The 20,003-nt window shown below is 41.0% G+C and overlaps 1 protein-coding gene across 1 annotated transcript in view; it reads right to left on the bottom strand.

Annotated features, from left to right (window-relative positions):
- GRIN2A (glutamate ionotropic receptor NMDA type subunit 2A) overlaps positions 1–20,003 on the bottom strand; it is a 402,144-nt gene that overhangs the window by 101,593 nt on the left and 280,548 nt on the right. Inside the window, exon 5 of the mRNA XM_066382631.1 lies at positions 13,496–13,610. Within this exon, the coding sequence (XP_066238728.1) occupies positions 13,496–13,610 (115 nt within the window). The remainder of the gene's footprint in view (positions 1–13,495; positions 13,611–20,003) is intronic.

Raw genomic sequence — 20,003 nt, 5'->3', positions numbered from 1 at the left:
ATAGTTCATTATCCTAAAGAGTAAGATTTGTGTCTACTTAAAAGGCTAGTTATTGTCATTTTTTCCCCCTCCACTCAACTTCAAAGGCAAATACTATCCACAGGAATCTCTTGGTCTTTTAGGAAAACTTACATCATTCATCCTAGAAACTGTGCAAGGGGTGCAGTGAGTACCAGACTTTGAGATTCACAAGACTTAAATTTGAATCTTTTCTCAGCTATTGCTAAGAAATGTCTCACAATATCTCTAAGTGTTCTCTCCCACCAAATCAGAGAATACTACCCACTTCACAGGGTTATCATGTAGCTAAGGTGAAATAATAAATCTGAAAGCCAATATTGTAGAGTTTGAAAAATAACAGGTGTGCAACAAATTTGAGCTTACTATTATATTCAGAGTCACACTAAATTCAATCCCTTGACTCATTTTCAAATTTATTTTAGAAATATTACATCTTCTCCCCTAAATGAAAGCTCACTTAGAACACCAATATAGCAACCAGAGAGAAAGCGTTACCATATCTGGTTAAAGTCGGATCCTGTCTTGGTAACACCTATCTTCTCAGAGACCCTGGTGGCACTCTAAAAGAATCTAATTTCCAGGGAACATTGTTAGAGAAAACCTTTCCCCTATGTGACTCATGGAAGTTGAAGTCTATGTTCTGCAGCGCTGGGCCTAAAGGTCACTGTTCTCATTCTCCCTGACTCCCTCCTACTCTCCCTCTCTCCCTCCGTCTGTCACAGGCACTCGGGGCTTTGCATTCATCTACAACACAGATGAGTTGATGGCCCTGTTGGAAAAATGAAAATGGTTTTCAACGGTCTGTTCAGGAGTTTCTAGAAATACTTCTGAGAGACTCTTTGAATAATTTACTCATCTGAGATCGTTTAAATAATCTATTCACTCATTTTCATAATTGATGGCAATGGCAAACTATCAAGGGTGCAGCTTTTGTCTTACATTTATACCATCTGTCGGCTTAATCATGCCCCCATAATGCTCAGATAGCTTCCTTACCCACTGGGTTTGTGAGTTAGGTAGAGATGGATTCTCTAGACGACATAATTGTTGTCTCTGGCCCTACTGTAATGCTGCCTGGACTCAATTCTGCCTTCACTGCTCTTACCTTGGGCAAGCCATTTATCCCGTGTAGCTTCCAATTTCTCTCCTATAACCTGGAGCTCCAATTCTAATCATGCTGGCATTTATTGATAATCAACTATACTCCAGTCAGTGTTCTAAGCACTTGATGTATTATTTTGTTTAATTTTCCCAACAACCCTATGAAGTAGGTACTACGATTATCTCCCTTTTAGAGATGAGAAAATGCAGAGAATATTATTATATTAAAGCAAGATAATGCATTGAAAACATTCTGCGTGGAGTCTGGCATATAATGGAAGCTGAACTAATGACTCCTGTTGCCATCCTGATTATCACATCAATCAACAACATCACCACCACCATCACCATCAGTCATCTTTATCATTAACATTCTCATCAATATATGTTTCCATACAGAGATGTCTTCCCTATGAATTGCTTTTTTTATTTTTTTATTTTTTTTTGTATTTTTCTGAAGCTGGAAACGGGGAGAGACAGTCAGACAGACTCCCGCATGCGCCCGGCTGGGATCCACCCGGCATGCCCACCAGGGGCGATGCTCTGCCCACCAGGGGGCGATGCTCTGCCCCTCCGGGGCGTCGCTCTGCCGGGACCAGAGCCACTCTAGCGCCTGGGGCAGAGGCCAAGGAGCCATCCCCAGCGCCCGGGCCATCTTTGCTCCAATGGAGCCTCGGCTGCGGGAGGGGAAGAGAGAGACAGAGAGGAAGGAGGGGGAGTGGAGAAGCAAATGGGCGCTTCTCCCACGCGCCCTGGCCAGGAATCGAACCCGGGTCCCCCACATGCCAGGCCGACGCTCTACCGCTGAGCCAACCGGCCGGGGCCTGAATTGCTTTTTTTAAATTTCAGAAATCTAGAAAAATTTTAGCAAAATGTTGCCTGCAGGAGAGCATTGGTTCAATTGCTGTTCTTTTTGGAGCTGGGCTAGTGTTACAACTGAAAACAAAAACAAACAAAAAACAGTGCAAGACAGAAACACACATACACATGCACAAGGAAATGACATCACTTATTTCGGTTTGATGTGTTCATTTGTTAGAGACTTACTATACTTTCCCCACTGTGACCTAACATATTGAACTGGGTGCATATTTAAAATAGTCACTATGCATGACTCTAGATGATCATTTCAAATCTTTTGTAATGGCTTAACTTTCCCTTCTCTATGGCTCACATAATTTGAGAAACTTAATGATCATTATATAAGAAAACAAATTAAATTTCACATAGACTCTGCTAAGGTAGTGATATTACCAAACCCATTTTACAAAGGGGAACTCGGCTTTGAATGTGGGATGGGGAGAAGAAAAAGAAAAAGAGAGAAGAAGGTAAGAGCAGGAGAGGGAGGGAAGAAAGATGACCAATGTCACAGGAATGGCAAATTTCTTCTGGAAATACTCAATCCAAAAATGCCTGTGCACAGACCCATACCTAAAAATTGTTTCTAAAAACCTGACTGATTCCTCTCTGTCACAAATCTCTCAGCAAACTATCCAGTCAATGCCGAGTGCTTTCAATTCTGTTTTTGAATTTTCTCTCCGATCCCATGGCCACTGTTCTTGCCCACACCTACATTCCCTCTAACCTGAACGACTTAAATAGCCCCTTAGAAAGTATCCCACAGATTTGTGCCAAACACCGTTTTATTTCTAAAGAAGTAGTCTAGTTTATGGGGTTCATATATCCTGGCTTTGCAACTTACTAGCTCTGTGACCCTGAGCAAGTTATTGAATTTCCCTGGGCCTCATCACCTATATTTGTAAAACAGGGTAATAGTCATATCCGTATTACAGTGTTCGTGTGAGGATTAGGTGGGTTTATGTGTTTGAACGCTTAGCACCCTGCATGGCATATCATCAATATCAAAGAAATGTTAGCTATTGCTATTATTATTTTTATGTTGTTCTCTTATCTGAACCTTTTCTGTAGTGCCCAAAAGAGTACTGAACAAAGTCCCATGGTCTGTAATTTCGATTCTAACATGGTCCTTCAGGCCCATAATTTCCCTTAGAGTAGTCTGTATTCACTTTCTACTGTCATGTAACAAATTACCTCAAAGTTAGCTTCTTGCAACAATACTCCTTTATGATCTCATCATTCAGCAGGACTCTGCTGGGTCCTCTGTTCAGGGTCTCACAAGGCCAAAGTCAAGGTATCAACCATGCTGGGGTCATAGCTAGAAAACCTGGGAAACTCTGACTTCCAAATTCATTCAGGTTGTTGACTGAGTTCAGTTCCTTGAGGCTGTAGGACTGAAGTCCTTGTTTCCTTACTGGCTGTTGGCTAGGGACAAAAAAGGCTCCTAGTGGTTATCTGCATTCCTTGTCACTCACTCAGTCCTCAGATATAGCAGTCATTCAAATCTTTCTCTTGCTCAAATCTCTCTGACTTCCTTTTCTGCTATTAGTTGCAAAAACTCTTACTTTTAAAAGAATCATGTGATTAGGTTAGGCCCACCTGATAATCTTCCTTTTAATTAATGCAAAGTCAACTGAAAACCCCCTTTTGTTATCTAAAACAATTACTGAAGGCATATTTCATCATATTCATGGCCCCACTCACAATCCAAGAGGAAAGGATTATTAAAAGGCGAGGGTCATTCAACACACACGAGCTATGTTTCAAACACACTGAACTCTTCCTCAGATGGGCCTTGACACTCTTGCCTCTGGACTTGGTCGTCAGTGTTCCTCCTGCGTGAAATGGCCTTCCCACATGTGTTCAGAAGTCCAGATCATGCTTATGCCCTGAGACCTTGTTCAAATGAGAAATCCTCTGTGTAGATGCCCTTGACCTTCTCACTATGTTTAACATATCTCTTCTCTAAATACCAAAAAGTTTTATCAGAACACCTTTTGTGGCACATTTCACACTATCTTGTAAGTTCTGAGCATTTCTTAGTGCCCTATTAGACTCTAAGTATCTTAAAGGCTGGTCCATGCCTTATTGCATCCTCTGCAATGACTAGCACATAGTAGGTACATGGGAAATTTTGTTTAATGGGATAAATGTGTGACTAAATAAGGGTTATATGTCCAAAATTCAACATACTCTGTTTATGGGGAACAGATATAACTGAAAAAAAATTTAATAGCTCAATACTTACTGAAGACTCACCAGGTAACAGGATTTAAATCAGAGGTCCCCAAACTTTTTACACAGGGGACCAATTCACTGTTCCTCAGACCGTTGGAGGGCCGGACTATAAAAAAAAACTATGAAAAAATCCCTATGCACACTGCACATATCTTATTTTAAAGTAAAAAAATAAAACGGGAACAAATACAATATTTAAAATAAAGAACAAGTAAATTTAAATCAACAAACTGACCAGTATTTCAATGGGAACTATGGTCCTCTCACTGACCACCAGTGAAAGAGGTGCTCCTTCCAGAAGTACGGCTGGGGCTGGATAAATGGCCTCAGGGGGCCGCATGCAGCCCACGAGCCATAGTTTGGGGACCCCTGATTTAAATCATGTCCATAAACAAAAGTTTACTTGTCATTGTTACCATCTCATTCATCAGAGATTACTCAAGGTGCAAAGAGACTCCAATTTCATTATTTGCTTCCCCCCCCCCCCATATTATTTCTCTTAAGCATTGCTACTAAGCAGTGTATAATGAAGGAATAAAGAGGCACACAGACTAAAAAGCAAGGACTCTTGATGACTAGGATGACCTAGATGAAACCATTTTGTCACGGTTACAAGGACTAAGTCTATGCCCTCAAACAGTTGCTCTACATTTTAATGGACATGAGCATCACTAGTGGAGCTTATGAAAAAGCAGAGTCAGAAATGATTATTCTCTAGGTATGAGGTAGGGCTCAGGTCTTTACACCTGTTCATGGCAACTCTGACATAGGAAGCCCAGTGGGCCACACTTAGAGAATGAGCACACTAAGGCCCTGGCCAGGTAGCTGAGTTGATTAGAGCATCGTCCCCGATATGCCAAGATTGCGGGTTTTATCTCCAGTCAGGGCACATATAGGAGTCAACCAGTGAATGCATGGATGAGTGGAACAACAAATCAATGCTTCTCTCATTCTCTTTCTCTCCCTTTCTCTCTTTCTTTAAAAATCAATTTTAAAAAAGAGAGAAAGATATAGGATGATCATATTAAACAATGTTCTTCATTTGGGAAAGTTCATCAAAAAATGTTTCCATTCATTCTCTATCCATTCTACAAATATTCATTGAGTCTCAGCTATTGAGCACCAGAGATGTCATGGTAAAGGAAAAATTAAAAACCTGAAAGCGAACAGACTATTTTCTCGGCCACAGCTGGAATTCACGGTTTAATCCATAGGCTGCCATAGCTTTTCTAAGCAAGGTAGGCATGTAGTAGAAGCCATATGATGTTTCTGTCTACTTGCAGGATTTGTAAACAATGCATTTCCTTTTCAGCAACCCACACAAATGTACTATCAATTGTCATATACGGGTCTCAACTATAATTTCCCTCCATTTTTCTTTTACATAATCATTGAAATGTGTTTGTAGAAGACAGGTACGTTTGCATAAATACTTCGATCCTTAGCAGGATGAACATTTTTGCAGACTACTGATATACACCAACACACACACATACACACCCTGAAATCTTCTGTACATCTTCATGTGTTCTGGAGACTCACTGGGCCATTCTGGGATAAATGTGGTAGGAGGGGTCATGGAGGGGCAGTTAGGATACAATGATATAGAAGGAAGAAAGGTAGAGCATTCTATAATTAGGAATCACATCACATAATAACTGTACCCCCCCCACACACACACACACACGCAAACACAACACTGTTGGTAAAAGCCTCACTCACTCTAGCACGTTGAAAGCCCACAGTCAGAACTACATACTCCAGAGACCAATCTCGGCTTTTTCTAAGATCCCTATATCATCTGTCCTAGCAATTTTTTAACGAGAACTTGCTTTATAATGCACAAGACACAGGGACTGGGTACAATCCCCTTCTTTAATCAGACAAATTGGAAGGTGGAACCGCTTTAACCACCTAAAAAAGATAAGGTCTATGAGATGTTATAAATACTTAGAGCCTAAGTTCCAATTAGTGAGGTTTGGGTGGGCTCTGCTGTACCTAGGGAGATGGATTTTATTCGAAGGGCAGAAGGAACTCCCTTAATTCCTCTTCTAAATTATCCTTTTCCTATTAGCAGTATGATGTAGTGATCGGGAAGGCAGTCTTTGGGGTCAAGCCCTCTTTTGACATCTGCTCCCATCACATACTAGCTGGGGCGTCTGAAGCTGCTCATTAGCCTCTCTGAACCTGAACCTCTATTTATGAGGCAGGGATAAAAATACTGACTTTAGATGAGTTGTCAAAATGACTAAATGAGATTATGGATGTAAAATTCTCAGCAGAGTTCTGGGTACAGAGTAGCTCTTAAAAAATGGTGACTGAAGTCATCGTTGCCGGCAGATTGTCTGGAGGCCCTTTTATGCATCTGAAACAAAGCCTTGTGAGTGGCAGAGCTATTCCTGATGGGTCTCTAGTCGGAGTGAAGATGAATATGCAAGCAAACAATTACTATGCAAGCTGTTGACACTCTTGGGAGTTAGTACACAGATCTGGAAAATGAAGTGGGAAGGACTGAACCCACATTGGATTATGCGGACGTAGAATCAATGGAAAGGGTGTCCTTGGCAAGGGGAGGGGGAAATGTTCAACGGGGCAGGAACATCAGGACATGCTATGCATGAGCAGATGACAACTGAATACGAGGGCCTAGGGGATGTCGGGAGGCTCAGAATGAAGCTTTCTGTACTGGGCCCGGGACAATAACCATATCCAGGAGAGGAAGGTGATGACTTTGACTTTGGCAAGCGGAAGTTGGAGGTCGGTGGATGATCCACATGGGCATGTTCTGCAGGCAAGTCTGAAGGTCGAGAGATCTGGGCTGGAGGCAGAGGTGACCGTGTGGAAGGTAGCAGAAGACAGAGGCGCCAGGGAGAACACAGAGTGGTGAGGATAAAAAGAAGGCAGGGGGGCCCTGGCCGGTTGGCTCAGTGGTAGAGCACCGGCCTGACGTGCAGGAGTCCTGGGTTCGATTCCCGGACAGGGCACACAGAAGAAACGCCCATCTGCTTCTCCACCCCTCCCTCTCTCCTTCTTCTCTGTCTCTCTCTTCCCCTCCTGCAGCCAAGGCTCCACTGGAGCAAAGATGGACTGGGTGCTGGGGATGGCTCCATGGCCTCTGCTTCAGGAGCTAGAGTGACTCTGGTCTCAACAGAGCGACGCCCTGGATGGGCAGAGCATCGCCCCCTGGTGGGCGTGCCGGGTGGATCCTGGTCGGGCACATGCGGGAGTCTGTCTAACTGCCTCTCTGTTTCCAGCTTCAGAAAAATACAAAAAAAAAAGAAAAAAAAAAGAAGGCAGGCACATCAGAGCAAAGGGAACAGGACACTTTGTTCAGGAAGACACAATCACAGGTCTACCTTATGTCTTCTGGGACATCTCTATGCTCTTTAATTAGCACTTCTCTAGAAAATAAGAGGGTTGTTTTTCTTTCATATGTATAGGTTTTGTCCTATTTATGCTTGGAGTCAAAACTTCTAAACTGTTTTTTAAAATTTTTTCTTTAAATCTCTCTTTCTGTCTTTCTCTATATATCCCTTTTAAAGCTGCTCTGTGTGTATACACACACACATACACACACACACACACACACACACACACACACACACACACAAATATATACAGTGTAAACCAGCGGTTCTCAACCTGTGGGTCGCGACCCCGGCGGGGGTCGAACGACCAAAACACAGGGGTCGCCTAAAGCCATCGGAAATACATATTTATTATACAATACATTTTTAAATAAAATATGTATAAAATATGTATTCCCGCCGGGGTCACGACCTACAGGTTGAGAACCCTGTGTAAACATATATATTTTTCACTTTAAAGCTAATATAACCCTAAAATGGTCAATAGGATTATTCCCAAAGCAATTTTTCAGAAATTGATTTGGCTTGAAGAAATCCAATCTGTCACTCAAAAACCAACGCCAGTGCCGCTATCCTCATGAAGATTTCCCAAAGTGACCAAGTCAAGTTCCCCCCGCTTCCCCCAGAGGTGGCTCAGTTATGAGCTACTTGAGGAGAGGGATGGTTTTCTACTCATCCCTGCAGCAGCCCAGGATGCCTGATGGAACGTTGGCCATGGAGTTGGCCCCCCAGGGGACACTGGCTGTTCTGGCCCGGGGTTGATAATTGGCTTGCCTTCAGGGTACTGTTTTGAAGCATCTCTGGGAAGCACTGGACCCACCAAACTCCAAGGCAGAGTAAACCCACTGAGAAAAAGGGGCAGCAACAGGCACAGAAGCCCTGGTTTGCAAGAGAAAGCCTGCTCTCCAAAGGAGTTCTGTCTGCTGACACAGGCAGGCCCTGCACAGAGCACTGGAATAATCCTCAGCAGCCACACACAAAGGCTCAGCGGGAAGCAAATGCCCCTCTCAGGGCTTGTTATCTTTTTCTAGACACCGTCATTACATGCTGCTGCTTCCAGTGACGCCACTGAGTGACCTCAGAGATGAAAAGAAATTGCCTCTCAGTCCCAAAATAACAGCTCTGCCCGTCTGTAGGCCTCCCCCTCTGCTGACCTGCTGTACCGCTGTGTGCTGCTCGTGGGGCAGACTTCAGGAAAACATGACTGGTATTTACCTGCTCCGCTGGCTTCCCCTTGCTCCGAGACAGAAGCACAAGGAGTTATTTCTGAAACGCTGGATCTCCTGAGTGCCAAGAGAACAGACCAGCGACAGGAAGCGTCTGTACGTTCCCAGCTCGGCTCAGCAGCAATTCCCCAAGCTGCCTTTTTGAGAAATTGCTGAATTTCAATGGGAATTTGAAGGAGGTTGCACAGAATATAAAAAGGGCATTTTCTGTATCCGTTAATGGACGATATCAATGGCAGCTTCCCTTAAAGCGATGCTATCTCTTGCCCCGCAGTGGCCTCCCCGTAAACAGGCTCCCTGGCAAATAAGTGAGGTCCAAAGGCAACACGGAAAATTCACAGGGGCGAGCCAGGCCTGACCCAGGACTGGTTATAGTCAAGCAGGGAGAAGGATTTTACAGCTCCAAAAAGTGATCCTCAGATTGTGTAACTTCAAAAGGTTGAAAAAAAAAAAACAAAAACAAAACCCAACTCAACAACATAGGCAGAAACACTCAAATTCTCCACCTCCCATTAAGGATAGGAAAACAATAACTTGAATTTTGGCTTCACTGGTCACGTATAAAGGGACTCACGTAGTGTGGTGGTGTGGGGAACACAGGGTATGCCAGAGGACAGAGAGGAGGAATCGAGGGGGGGTAGTTAACTAGAATCCAACGTTTCACTCAAGCATCACAAAACTCCACGGAACTCCACCCACCTCCCTCCACCACATGCTATAATAGAATCGAACTTCCATGGGTGCAGAAGTTACTTAGTGTGTTTCTCTTGCTCACTGATAGATTTCATACCTCAAGCATAGTGCCTGGTGCATAGTAGGCTCTGGATAAATACTTGTTGAATGAACAAATAAACAAAGCTGTCACTTGGTACTTGGGTGTACCATCTAAAAAAAGAAGCGTCACTGTTCCCTAAACAAGGGCTGATATTCTTATAATTAGTATTCATTTCTGGGAGTTGAACATGAAACTCGGTCCACATTAATAATTAATTGTACTGGGTATCTCTATTTGAAGGGCTTCAAAAATTTTTTTAAATTGAGCTACAATGACATACAATAAAATAAATATACCCTGTGTATTAGTTTGATGCATGTTCAAGATAAGGAACACCACCATACATCTAGAAAGTTTCCTTGTGCCCCTTCCCAGTTAAGGACCCTCTTCCACAAAAGCAACCATTATTTTGATATCTAATCTCACAGATGAGTTTTGCCTCTTCTTGAACTTTGCAGAAGTGGAATCATACATAAAAATCTTCTGCATCTGGCTTCTTGTGTTCACCATAACGTTTTTGAAATTTTGTCCACATTGCCATGGGAATTACTGGCTCATTCCTTATTAACGAGCAGCATTCCATTTTATGAATATACCGTAGTTTATCCACTTCCTTGTTGATGCACATCTGAGTTCTTTTTGATGTTTTTTCTGTTATGAATAAAGTTGCAAAGAATATCCTCACATAAATATTATTTTTTGATATCTGTTTATGCGTCTTTGCAGTGAATATCTAGGAGTAAAATTGTCGGATCATAAAGTTTGTGCACATTTACCTTTATAAGAAACTCCCAAGTGTTTTTCCAAAGTGGTTGTAAGTTTACATTCCCACCAGTAACATATAAGATATCCAGTAGCTCCCTATTTTTACCAACACTTGTTATTCTTTCATTTTAGCCATTCGGTGTGTGGACAGTGGTATCTCACTGATGCCAATGATGTTAAGCCCGTTTTCGTGCTAAAGTCGATTTCCCATTTTTAATTGTCTTTTTTTCCCATTATTGACTGATAGTTGTTCTTTATATATTCTGGACCCAAGTCTTTTGTTTTAGATATAGATATACATTTATTTTCTTTCCTTAAAAATATTTTTCCCAGTTTGTGGCTTGTCTTTTTCATATTTCTAACAGTGTCTATATAGAGGTGAAAGTTTTAAATTTTGAAGTAGTCTAGTTTATTATCTTTACTGGATGCATAATGCTTTTGCATTCTGTGGTCTCAGATCACAAAAAATATTCCTCCCATATTTTATTCTACAACGTTATAGTTTTAGCTTTTACATTTAAGTCTGAAATTTAAGTTATTTTCTTGTGTAGAGCCTGAGATCAATGTTTGTTTATTTATTTATTTATTTTGGTGAATATCCTGTTGATTTAGTACCATTAATTAAAGATACTTTCCTTTCCCCTACTGTCATAATTATTCATCAAAATAATTTAAGTGTATATTTGTGGATCTATTTTCATTATTTCATCATTATACAATATGTTAGCTATGGGGTTTTCATAAATAACCTTTATCAGATTGAGAAATCTATACTGCTCACAAAAATTAGGGAATATTTTATCACTTCATATTCATTTTGAAATATCCCCTAATTTTTGTGAGCAGTATACTTTCTTTATCATGAATGGATATTAAATTCTGTCAAAAGCTTTTTTTTTTTTTTTTTTCATTTTTCTGAAGCTGGAAACAGGGAGAGACAGTCTGACAGACTCCCGCATGCGCCCGACCGGGATCCACCCGGCACGCCCACCAGGGGCGACGCTCTGCCCACCAGGGAGCGATGCTCTGCCCATCCTGGGGGTCGCCATGTTGCGACCAGAGCCACTCTAGCGCCTGAGGCAGAGGCCACAGAGCCATCCCCAGCGCCCGGGCCATTTTTGCTCCAATGGAGCCTTGGCTGCGGGAGGGGAAGAGAGAGACAGAGAGGAAAGCGCGGCGGAGGGGTGGAGAAGCAAATGGGCGCTTCTCCTGTGTGCCCTGGCCGGGAATCGAACCCGGGTCCTCCACACGCTAGGCCGACGCTCTACCGCTGAGCCAACCGGCCAGGGCTCAAAAGCTTTTTTTATGTCTATTGAGATGACCATATAATTTTCTGCTCTACCAGTCTTACATTCCTAGGATAATCCCCACTTATCCACAATGTATTATCTTTTTAAAAAATATATTGGTGTATTATTATTACTAATATGTTTTTTAAAAAACTTTGTGTAGATTGGAGTCTTTTTAAAACATCTGGTAGAATTTCCAGTGAAGCCATCTAGGACAAGATTTTCTTGTTTAAATGGAAGGTTTTTAGTTATAAATTAAATTCCTTCGCAAATTCAGAGCTATTAAGATTCTCTATTTCTTTTTGTGTCAGTTTTGAAAAATTGTGGTTTTTCAAGTACTTTGCCCATTTTATCTACATTGTCAAATTTGCTGACATAAATATTTCATAATTTTAAGAAATAATTTTAATGTCTGTAGGATCTTTAATATCTGTAATTACCTCTCTTGCATTTCTAGCATTGGTTATTAGTATTTGTGTCTTTGTTTTTATTGTATGATCATTCTTGCTAGGAATTGTGAATTTTCTTAATCTTTTCAAAGAACTAAGAACAAAGAACTAGCTTTTGGCTTTGTTGATTTCCTCTATTTTTTGTGTTCTGCTGTGTTGATTTTTTATTCTTATGTTTATTATTTCCTTTCTTCGCCTTCATTTGCATTGACTTTGCTCTTCTTTTTCTAGCTTCTTAATGTAGAAGCTTAAGTCATTGACTTTACATTTTCCTTATTATTTTTTGTTTTTTTAATTATAAGCATTTAAAGCTATGAATTTCCCTCTTAGCACAAAAATCAACTTTATTCTTCCAACTTGGTATGTTATGTTTTCACTGCCATTTCATTCAAAATGTTTTATAATGTCTTTCTGAATTTTCTTTGACCTACAGGTTATTTAAAAGTGTTAGGTAATTTCCAAACATCTTTTGATTTTCTAGATATATATTTTTATTACTTTTTATTTTAATGCTGTGTGGTCAAAGAATGTATTCCGCATTATTTCAATCTTTCAAAATATATTCAGACTTGTTTTATGTTTCAGAATTAGTCTAGATGGTGAATTTTCCAAGTACACTAGGAGAAATGTGTATTTTGTAGCTGTTGGATGCAGTATGCAAAGTCTTTCAAAGTTTCATCATGTGACATGATGGCAACTAATTTGAGAGTTCAATTATGGGGGAGGAGAGAGTGCAACTGGGACAGATATTGTCACTGTACGCATGGCAACACCATCTGAAAGTCCCTGTGACATCTCCCCTTTTAGACTCAGGACATAGCTTATATGGAACATTAGATGATTTTTCCTGCACAGTTATTTTTTACAGTTAATATAGATGTACTAGAAAATGTGCTTTGTAAAAAATACAACCTCCCTCTCCAACCTATGCTTTATAGAAGTGACACACTTAAATTTTGGAAATTAGTTGATTTAAAGTAAAAGACTAAGTAAATGAAAATGCAGAGGGTTCATCCATATGGTTAAATGTGTAAACACGATACACAATTATGAGGTTTAGGCAAGCTGGTGTGATCACTGCTATACAGTCAACATCTGCTACTGCAATGATCTGAACAAAACTCCACCATCTTGAAATTATCCGAAGTCCTTAAGGACCCTTCCTCCCGAGATTTGAGAACCCAGCATAGAGAGTGGCACAATTACCACAGTGTGCCTGTGGTTACCATTCCAATTGCATCTGACAATATTTGCCTGCCTTGTTCCAAGAAAAAGATCCTCCCGTGGCCATGGGATGGGATCGGAGCAGCTCAATGGGAAATGATTCAGGAAAAGGAGTGACCAGAATGCTTAGCTGCTCAGGCTTTCACCCCTCCTCTGCATTCAGCACACAAAGGATGCTCACCTTTTCCCACTCCCGGTCCTTGTTCAGCACAATCACCACCAGCCTGGGGTGCACCTGATAGCCTTCTTCGGTGAAGGACAAGTCTTTGCCATCCCATGTCACATTGACCATAAATCTAGAAAGAGGAAGAAACAAAGACAAATTTTTTAGGGAAGAATAAAGAGGTGTCAAACAAATGAGTGGATGCCACCATTGGTGTAACGCTGAAAAAGTGTAAACTTACAATGCCATCACCCATCTCAAGCAGCCTCTATCTGTGGATGTAATAGTGCACATACAGGCACTGCTAGCTGACCGGGTACCCTTTCCCTTGAGCCTGTACTCATTCTCAGGCTCGCTAGTCCTGTACAGGTGTTAGTATTGACTGTAATCAGCACATGGGATGAAGCCTTTCTGTCCTGCCAGATTCATATACCCTTGTTCAAACAATCTTCTTACAGGAGGATCTAAAGGCATGCTGTATTATGTTTTAACAAACTCCTTAGAGGAAATTCATAAACTCATAAACCACATGATATACAACTTCAAAGAAATGATTTCCCATCCATCATTATTCATTCAACTAATATTTGTTAAACACTAACTCCGTGCCAGGACTCAGCTAGTTAGTTGGGGATAAATAAGGAAATAGACATGATCCCTCTTCTCATGACGCTTATAGTCTAAGAGAAAGTATAGACATTAATTGATTAATTACAGATCTATGACAAAAACTACAATAGCAAGGTGGGTGTGCTAGGCAACAGTGAAACAAGGATCATCAGGCTAGACTACTATAAGAAAGCGTAGCTTGTCCTGAAGGATGAGTCAGCATTAACCAGGTTTAAAAAAAAAAGACATGAGTATGTTCCAAGCAAAGAGAAAGGCATGTACAAAAGCCCTGTGGTCATACATATGAGGGACTGACTGCAAACCAGTGAGGATGAAGCAGAGAGAGAAGGGAATGTCAGCTGTGGTGTGACTGAGACAGTGAATAGGAGCAGACAATGCGAAGCTTTTCAGGCTGTGTTAAGAAGTTCCATTTTGTTTTAAAATAATGGAAGATAACAAAGGTTCTAATTAGGGGGAGTGATAAAATCAAACTTTCCTTATATAACATGACTTGAAGGCTGGGTAGAGCACAGGTTTGGAGGAAAACAAAGTGAATACAAGGGGCTTGATTACTGTGTTCCTATTATCCACGTGAGAGATGATATTGGCTTTGGTCCTGTTGTGGCCTCAAAGGAAGCGAAGGAAGAGTAGGAGCAGCATCAAAGAGGACCAAGTGCAGAAATACTGAGCAGGTATTTAGTGACGGATTGGATGCGAGGGTGAAGGAGACAAGTATCAAGGACAATGCCTCAGTATCTGCCTTATGTAATACCTCTGTAGTCAGCTTTTGGCATAGGTATTCTCATCGCAGGTGACATCTGTCTGTCTTACAATACTCTTATCTCCACCACTCCTCAAAGCCATCTTGCCTGTGGTCCGGTTGGACTCAGATGGAGAGCTCATCCCCAGCATTTGGGTGGGGAATCCCCAGGGGTCCACATCTCCTCACGGCTTGAGAAAATGTGAGGTTGTTATAGACTTACAAGAAAGCATACCTCTAAGCAGACACTGACTAAAGTATGTTACTTCCCCAGAAAGACACAGTATCTCAAAGTCATAGCATTTTCTTGGTTTATATTCCTCTGTCACTAACAGCAGCTGAAGAAGCAAAAATGTTAAAGAGGAATACTAGCTTACATAAAAATTACAAAAAGAGAGATTGGCTTTACTGGTCACATGTCCACCGCTGGACCACCATCCCAAAGGAGACTGTAATATATGTGGGGAGAATCAGTTCTCTAATGACAAGGTGAAGACATTGGGGTAAAGTCAAAGAATGAGTATTGTGTAGCCATTCAATACTCTATTTGGGTCACTAAAATCATTTTTTTTTAGAAACAAGTTAATGGCATGGAGAAAATGCACAGTATTTAATGCTAAATAAGCAGATAAAAAGGATAAAGGCAGGGCTTGTCTATGCATGGAATGATTACAGGTGCTTTTTATTTTCTTTTGTGTGTCTCTGTAGTCTCCAAATTTTATGCAAATACTTTTAACAAAAATACTGTTTTTACCATACAACACTGCTATTTTAGGAAAAGCAAAGGGAAATCACTATTCTATTTGGTGCATTTGAGGTATCTCAGATCATTTTGTAGTAAAATAATTTATTGATTTAATAACTATTTACTGAATGTCTACTATGTGTCAGGCCTAATGGTGAGTCCTACAAACACAGGCAGAAAAAATAATGCCTGTCTGCCCTCTTACCCACATTCTTATAACTCAGTGGCACAGACACATAAAGAATGATGGCGCTAGAATACTGTTGTGTACTGACGGACAGTAAGTGTGAGAAGTTGTGAGAACATCGAGAAAGGGCCCCTAACTCAACCTAAGGGATTTAGGGATTTCCCTGGGGAATTTTGAAGAGTGAAGGGATTGACAAAAAGTGGGACAAAAGGATTCTGAGCAGGGGAATAATCATAAGTAAAGACGTATCAGCAAACAGGTAACACACATCAGGGGAAGTAGGAAATAGCTTAGTCAGGTTGGTGGGCAGTGGGATTTGTCCGGGCTGAATTTCTGTAGCCAGATCACATGGGACCTTGAACGATATCCTAAAGGGTTTAGATTTTGTTCAGAAGGCTATGGGGATCCAGGAAAAATTTAAAGTAGAGTTATGATGCACTCAGATTTGTTGCCAACAGAAGCAGAAATAAAAATGCTTTTCTCTGCGTTTGAAGACAACTTCAACATTTTTGTGTATGGTTAAAAAACAAATGTTAGCTACACAATTGCAACTGGGGTTTCTTTGTTTGTTTTTTATCCTTTGATGCTTCCTGGCTGGTATTTGATAAACTGAGTGGATGTGGTCCAGGCAGGCACATTTAAAGAGTGTTCTCCTTCACATTCCTTTATTGAGACCCTTGAGAGACAATTTGCATAGATTGGGAATTCAGATGAGGACTGAAATTTGGTCAAGTTCCTCATTATCAACCAGCTTTCAAAGTAGCTAATTGGGCTCTAAATTAAGCTGTTTATATTTTTTCAAGCTGACTTTTTGGTTTTGTTCCCTGTGGTTATTTTCAGCGCTATCACATTATCTGGCACACTGTGGGGGTAGAGTTAATTTTTGGTGGTGTTGACAGATCATCACCAGAAGTGCCATTCATCCATCCATCCATCTATGACCATCCATCCCTCAATACATACATACAGACATACATACATCTATCCATCCATCCAGTCAGCCAGCCAGCCACCCATCTAATAGACATGTTTGAATACCTATTTTATGTCACTCCCTATGCCAAGAATCATGCTAGGAAAATAATACAAAAATAAGCAAAAATGTATCTGTAATAAATAACTGCAATAAAGACCAATAAGTGTAAAATTAGAGATATGTATGTACTAAGTAGGTTGGTGAAGAGCATAAGGAATAGAGAGGCCAATTCCATTGTGTCGGCAGCGCTGAAATCAGGGAACAGAGAAGATGTGTGGTTGTGTTGGGGAAGAAGGGTTGGCCAGCGAGTGGAAGGGGAAAGAAAAGAAAGGCACTGCAGGAGACTGCAGAGTCAAAGGCACAGAACCATGAAACGTGATGGAACTCTATTCCTGGAATCTCAACATAAAGAGTGCAAAGACCACCAGTGTCCTTTACAGACCATTTTGTAGTGCAGTTGGATGGACTAGCAGAAAATCTGTTACCAAGTTGCTTCAGAGCTGCCAAAACTCATAATTAGGCCAGCCAGTTCATTGAGTTTCTTTTTTATTTTAATTGAACCCAATGAGTTCTCATGCCATGTTTGGATTATCCAAATACACTGGGAAGAACAGAGTTCAGGTTGGATCAACTGAATGCCCTAAATTTGGGTGAAAGTGAAAAACTGTTGATTATCAAGAGGTTGGGAAATATTCAATATGTTATCTGTTTGGAAAAGAAAAACCAAAGAACACATGTTTTGGGTTTGACTTAGACACATGGCCCTGAGGAGAGTCATTCGCAGGCTTATATCATATAAACCACAGGTGACAGTCACCATTTTCATCAAAGAGCTAGTGGCATGTACTGTTGAGTGCCCAGGGCCCCTTTTGTTTTGACAGTTGAATTTACTCAAATCCCCTGCTTCTTTAATTGCCCACCTCTATTTCCTCCACTCGTTCCCTTTTCTCCCATTTTATAGTACAATTAGATGAAATTAGCATGGTGATTATTTAGATACAATAATTCTTCTTCAGGGTTTATGGAAACAATTATATGGGAATTCTCATGCTCCAGACTTTTTTGTGTTCCTTTAAGATTCAATATTCTGGACCAATGAGTTCATATATACAGTGTTAATATTGTCCTTTTCCTTCCTTCCTTCCTTCCTTCCTTCCTTCCTTCCTTCCTTCCTTCCCTCCCTCCCTCCCTCCCTCCCTCCCTCCCTCCCTCTCTCTCTCTCTCTCTCTCTCTCTCTCTTTCTTTCTTTCTTTCTTTCTTTCTTTCTTTCTTTCTTTCTTTTCCTTCCTCCCTTCCTCCCTTCCTTCCTTCCTTCCTTCCTTCCTTCCTTCCTTCCTTCCTTCCTTCCTTCCTTCCTCCCTCCCTCCCTCCCTCCCTCCCTCCCTTCTTTCCTTCCTTCCTATCTTTCTTTCTATTAAGACTCTTTAATCCCTTGGGAGGAAAATAAAAACTCTAACACAAATCTTGCTCAATGGTAATTTCATTATGAAGTTGGCAGGGAGCAAGAACCTATTACCTTCAATTCCCCCATCCAATTTCTAAGAAGGACAATCCATATTTCCTTGGGCTTTCTTCCTGTTTAAACTTGTTCCAGAGCAAAATTCTCCACCTAGGGAAATAGCATTATACACCCCATTGCTGAGTCCCCATGAACACCCACTGGGCACTTGCATTAAACAGTACAATTTTATCACTGTTTTGTTCACTTCTCAAAAATTGATTATAAAACATTTGGTGACCAGATAACGTACGAAAAATTCTGGCTTTGTTAAGCTTCAAATTTCATTTTCCGTCTTCCCATCAAGAGCAATAAATACATGAAAGCATACTGGAAAAATGGGGAATGGAGAGGCTCTCATGGTTTGCAAAGGGTCCACTTCTGTGTAATCATCATCCATGGATGGTAAAGTGTCAAGTAGCTAATCTTTAGTGTCAGTGATATACACAACACTAAACCAAAAAAAAGTAAACATACTATATGACTTACATACAAGTTTCCTTTGGTATCTAGTCTTAGGGGATTAAGAAGCTAAAGTCCAAGGCCCTGGCCAGGTGGCTCAGTGCATAGAGCATTGGCCCAGTATACAGACATCCTGGGTTCAATTCCTGGTCAGGCACACATGAGAAGCGACTTTTTCTTCCCCTCCCTCTCTCTCTTCCTCTCTTGCAGCCAGTGGCTTGGCTGGTCTGAGTGGCCTCAGGCACCGAGGATAGCTCAGTTGATCTGAGCATTGGCCCCAGACAGGGGTTGCCGGGTGGATCCCAGTCAGGGCACATGCAGGAGTCTGTCTCTCCATCTCTCCTCCTCTCATTTAAAATAATAATAATAATAATAATAATAATAATAATAATAATAATAATAAAGAAGAAGAAGAAGCTAAAGTCCAAGTAGTAAAAGAAACGTTACTTGCTTGCAATCTGTGCCCTGTGATGTTGTGTGTGGGGATCAGAAATAACACTGACGCACGTGGAGACCATTTCCCTATATATATAATTATGACTGTGAAAAAGTTGGGCCAGAAGCATCATGTTCTCTCTGGAGCTGCGCTAATTCGGTAGCCAGCACTACAAGTGGCTACTGCATGCTTGAAACATGTTAGTCTGAATGGAGGTGCGCCACACGGGCCTGACACACTGGACTTAGAAGGTTCTGCGTTAAAAAATAGCACATAAGAGCTCATAATTAATTTCATATTGACTTCATGTTAAAATAGTTTAGACATGTGGAGTGCAATAAGATATATGATTACAATTTATTTTTACTTGAGTAATGTTCAGCCAGAAAATTTAAATGACTATGGCTCACATTATATACATATTTCTACTGGACAGCTGTTCTAGACTGTTTCTTGTGTTTGTCTGTTTGTCTGTCTGTCTGTTTTAAACCAATAGACAGTATGCGTCCTGAAGGCAGAGACTGCTTCTGCTCTGTTTAGTATTGTAGAGTGCCTGGCACATAGCTGGTGCTGAATGCTCAGGATGGATAAGAGAAAGAACTGCTATTTCTGTGTTGTGCACAGCTGGTGCTGAATGCTCAGGATGGATAAGAGAAAGAACTGCTATTTCTGTGTTGTGGACAACAGAACTGAGAACAAAGGCTGGCTCCCCCACTCCCTCAAATATGTCCTGTTAGACAGTATATTTCAAATTCTCCCAGTTTTCATCTCTTTCTTTGTAAAAATGGCTCAAGTTAAACCGTATTAACTAGCCATGACAGCTTCATGTAGGTTAACCTAACAGATACCTAAC

This window comes from Saccopteryx leptura, chromosome 4, assembly GCF_036850995.1.
Source record: "Saccopteryx leptura isolate mSacLep1 chromosome 4, mSacLep1_pri_phased_curated, whole genome shotgun sequence".
NCBI classification, from domain to species: domain Eukaryota; kingdom Metazoa; phylum Chordata; class Mammalia; order Chiroptera; family Emballonuridae; genus Saccopteryx; species Saccopteryx leptura.
The sequence above is the reverse complement of the archived record's forward strand: the minus strand, read 5'-3'. Positions and strand labels throughout refer to the sequence as shown.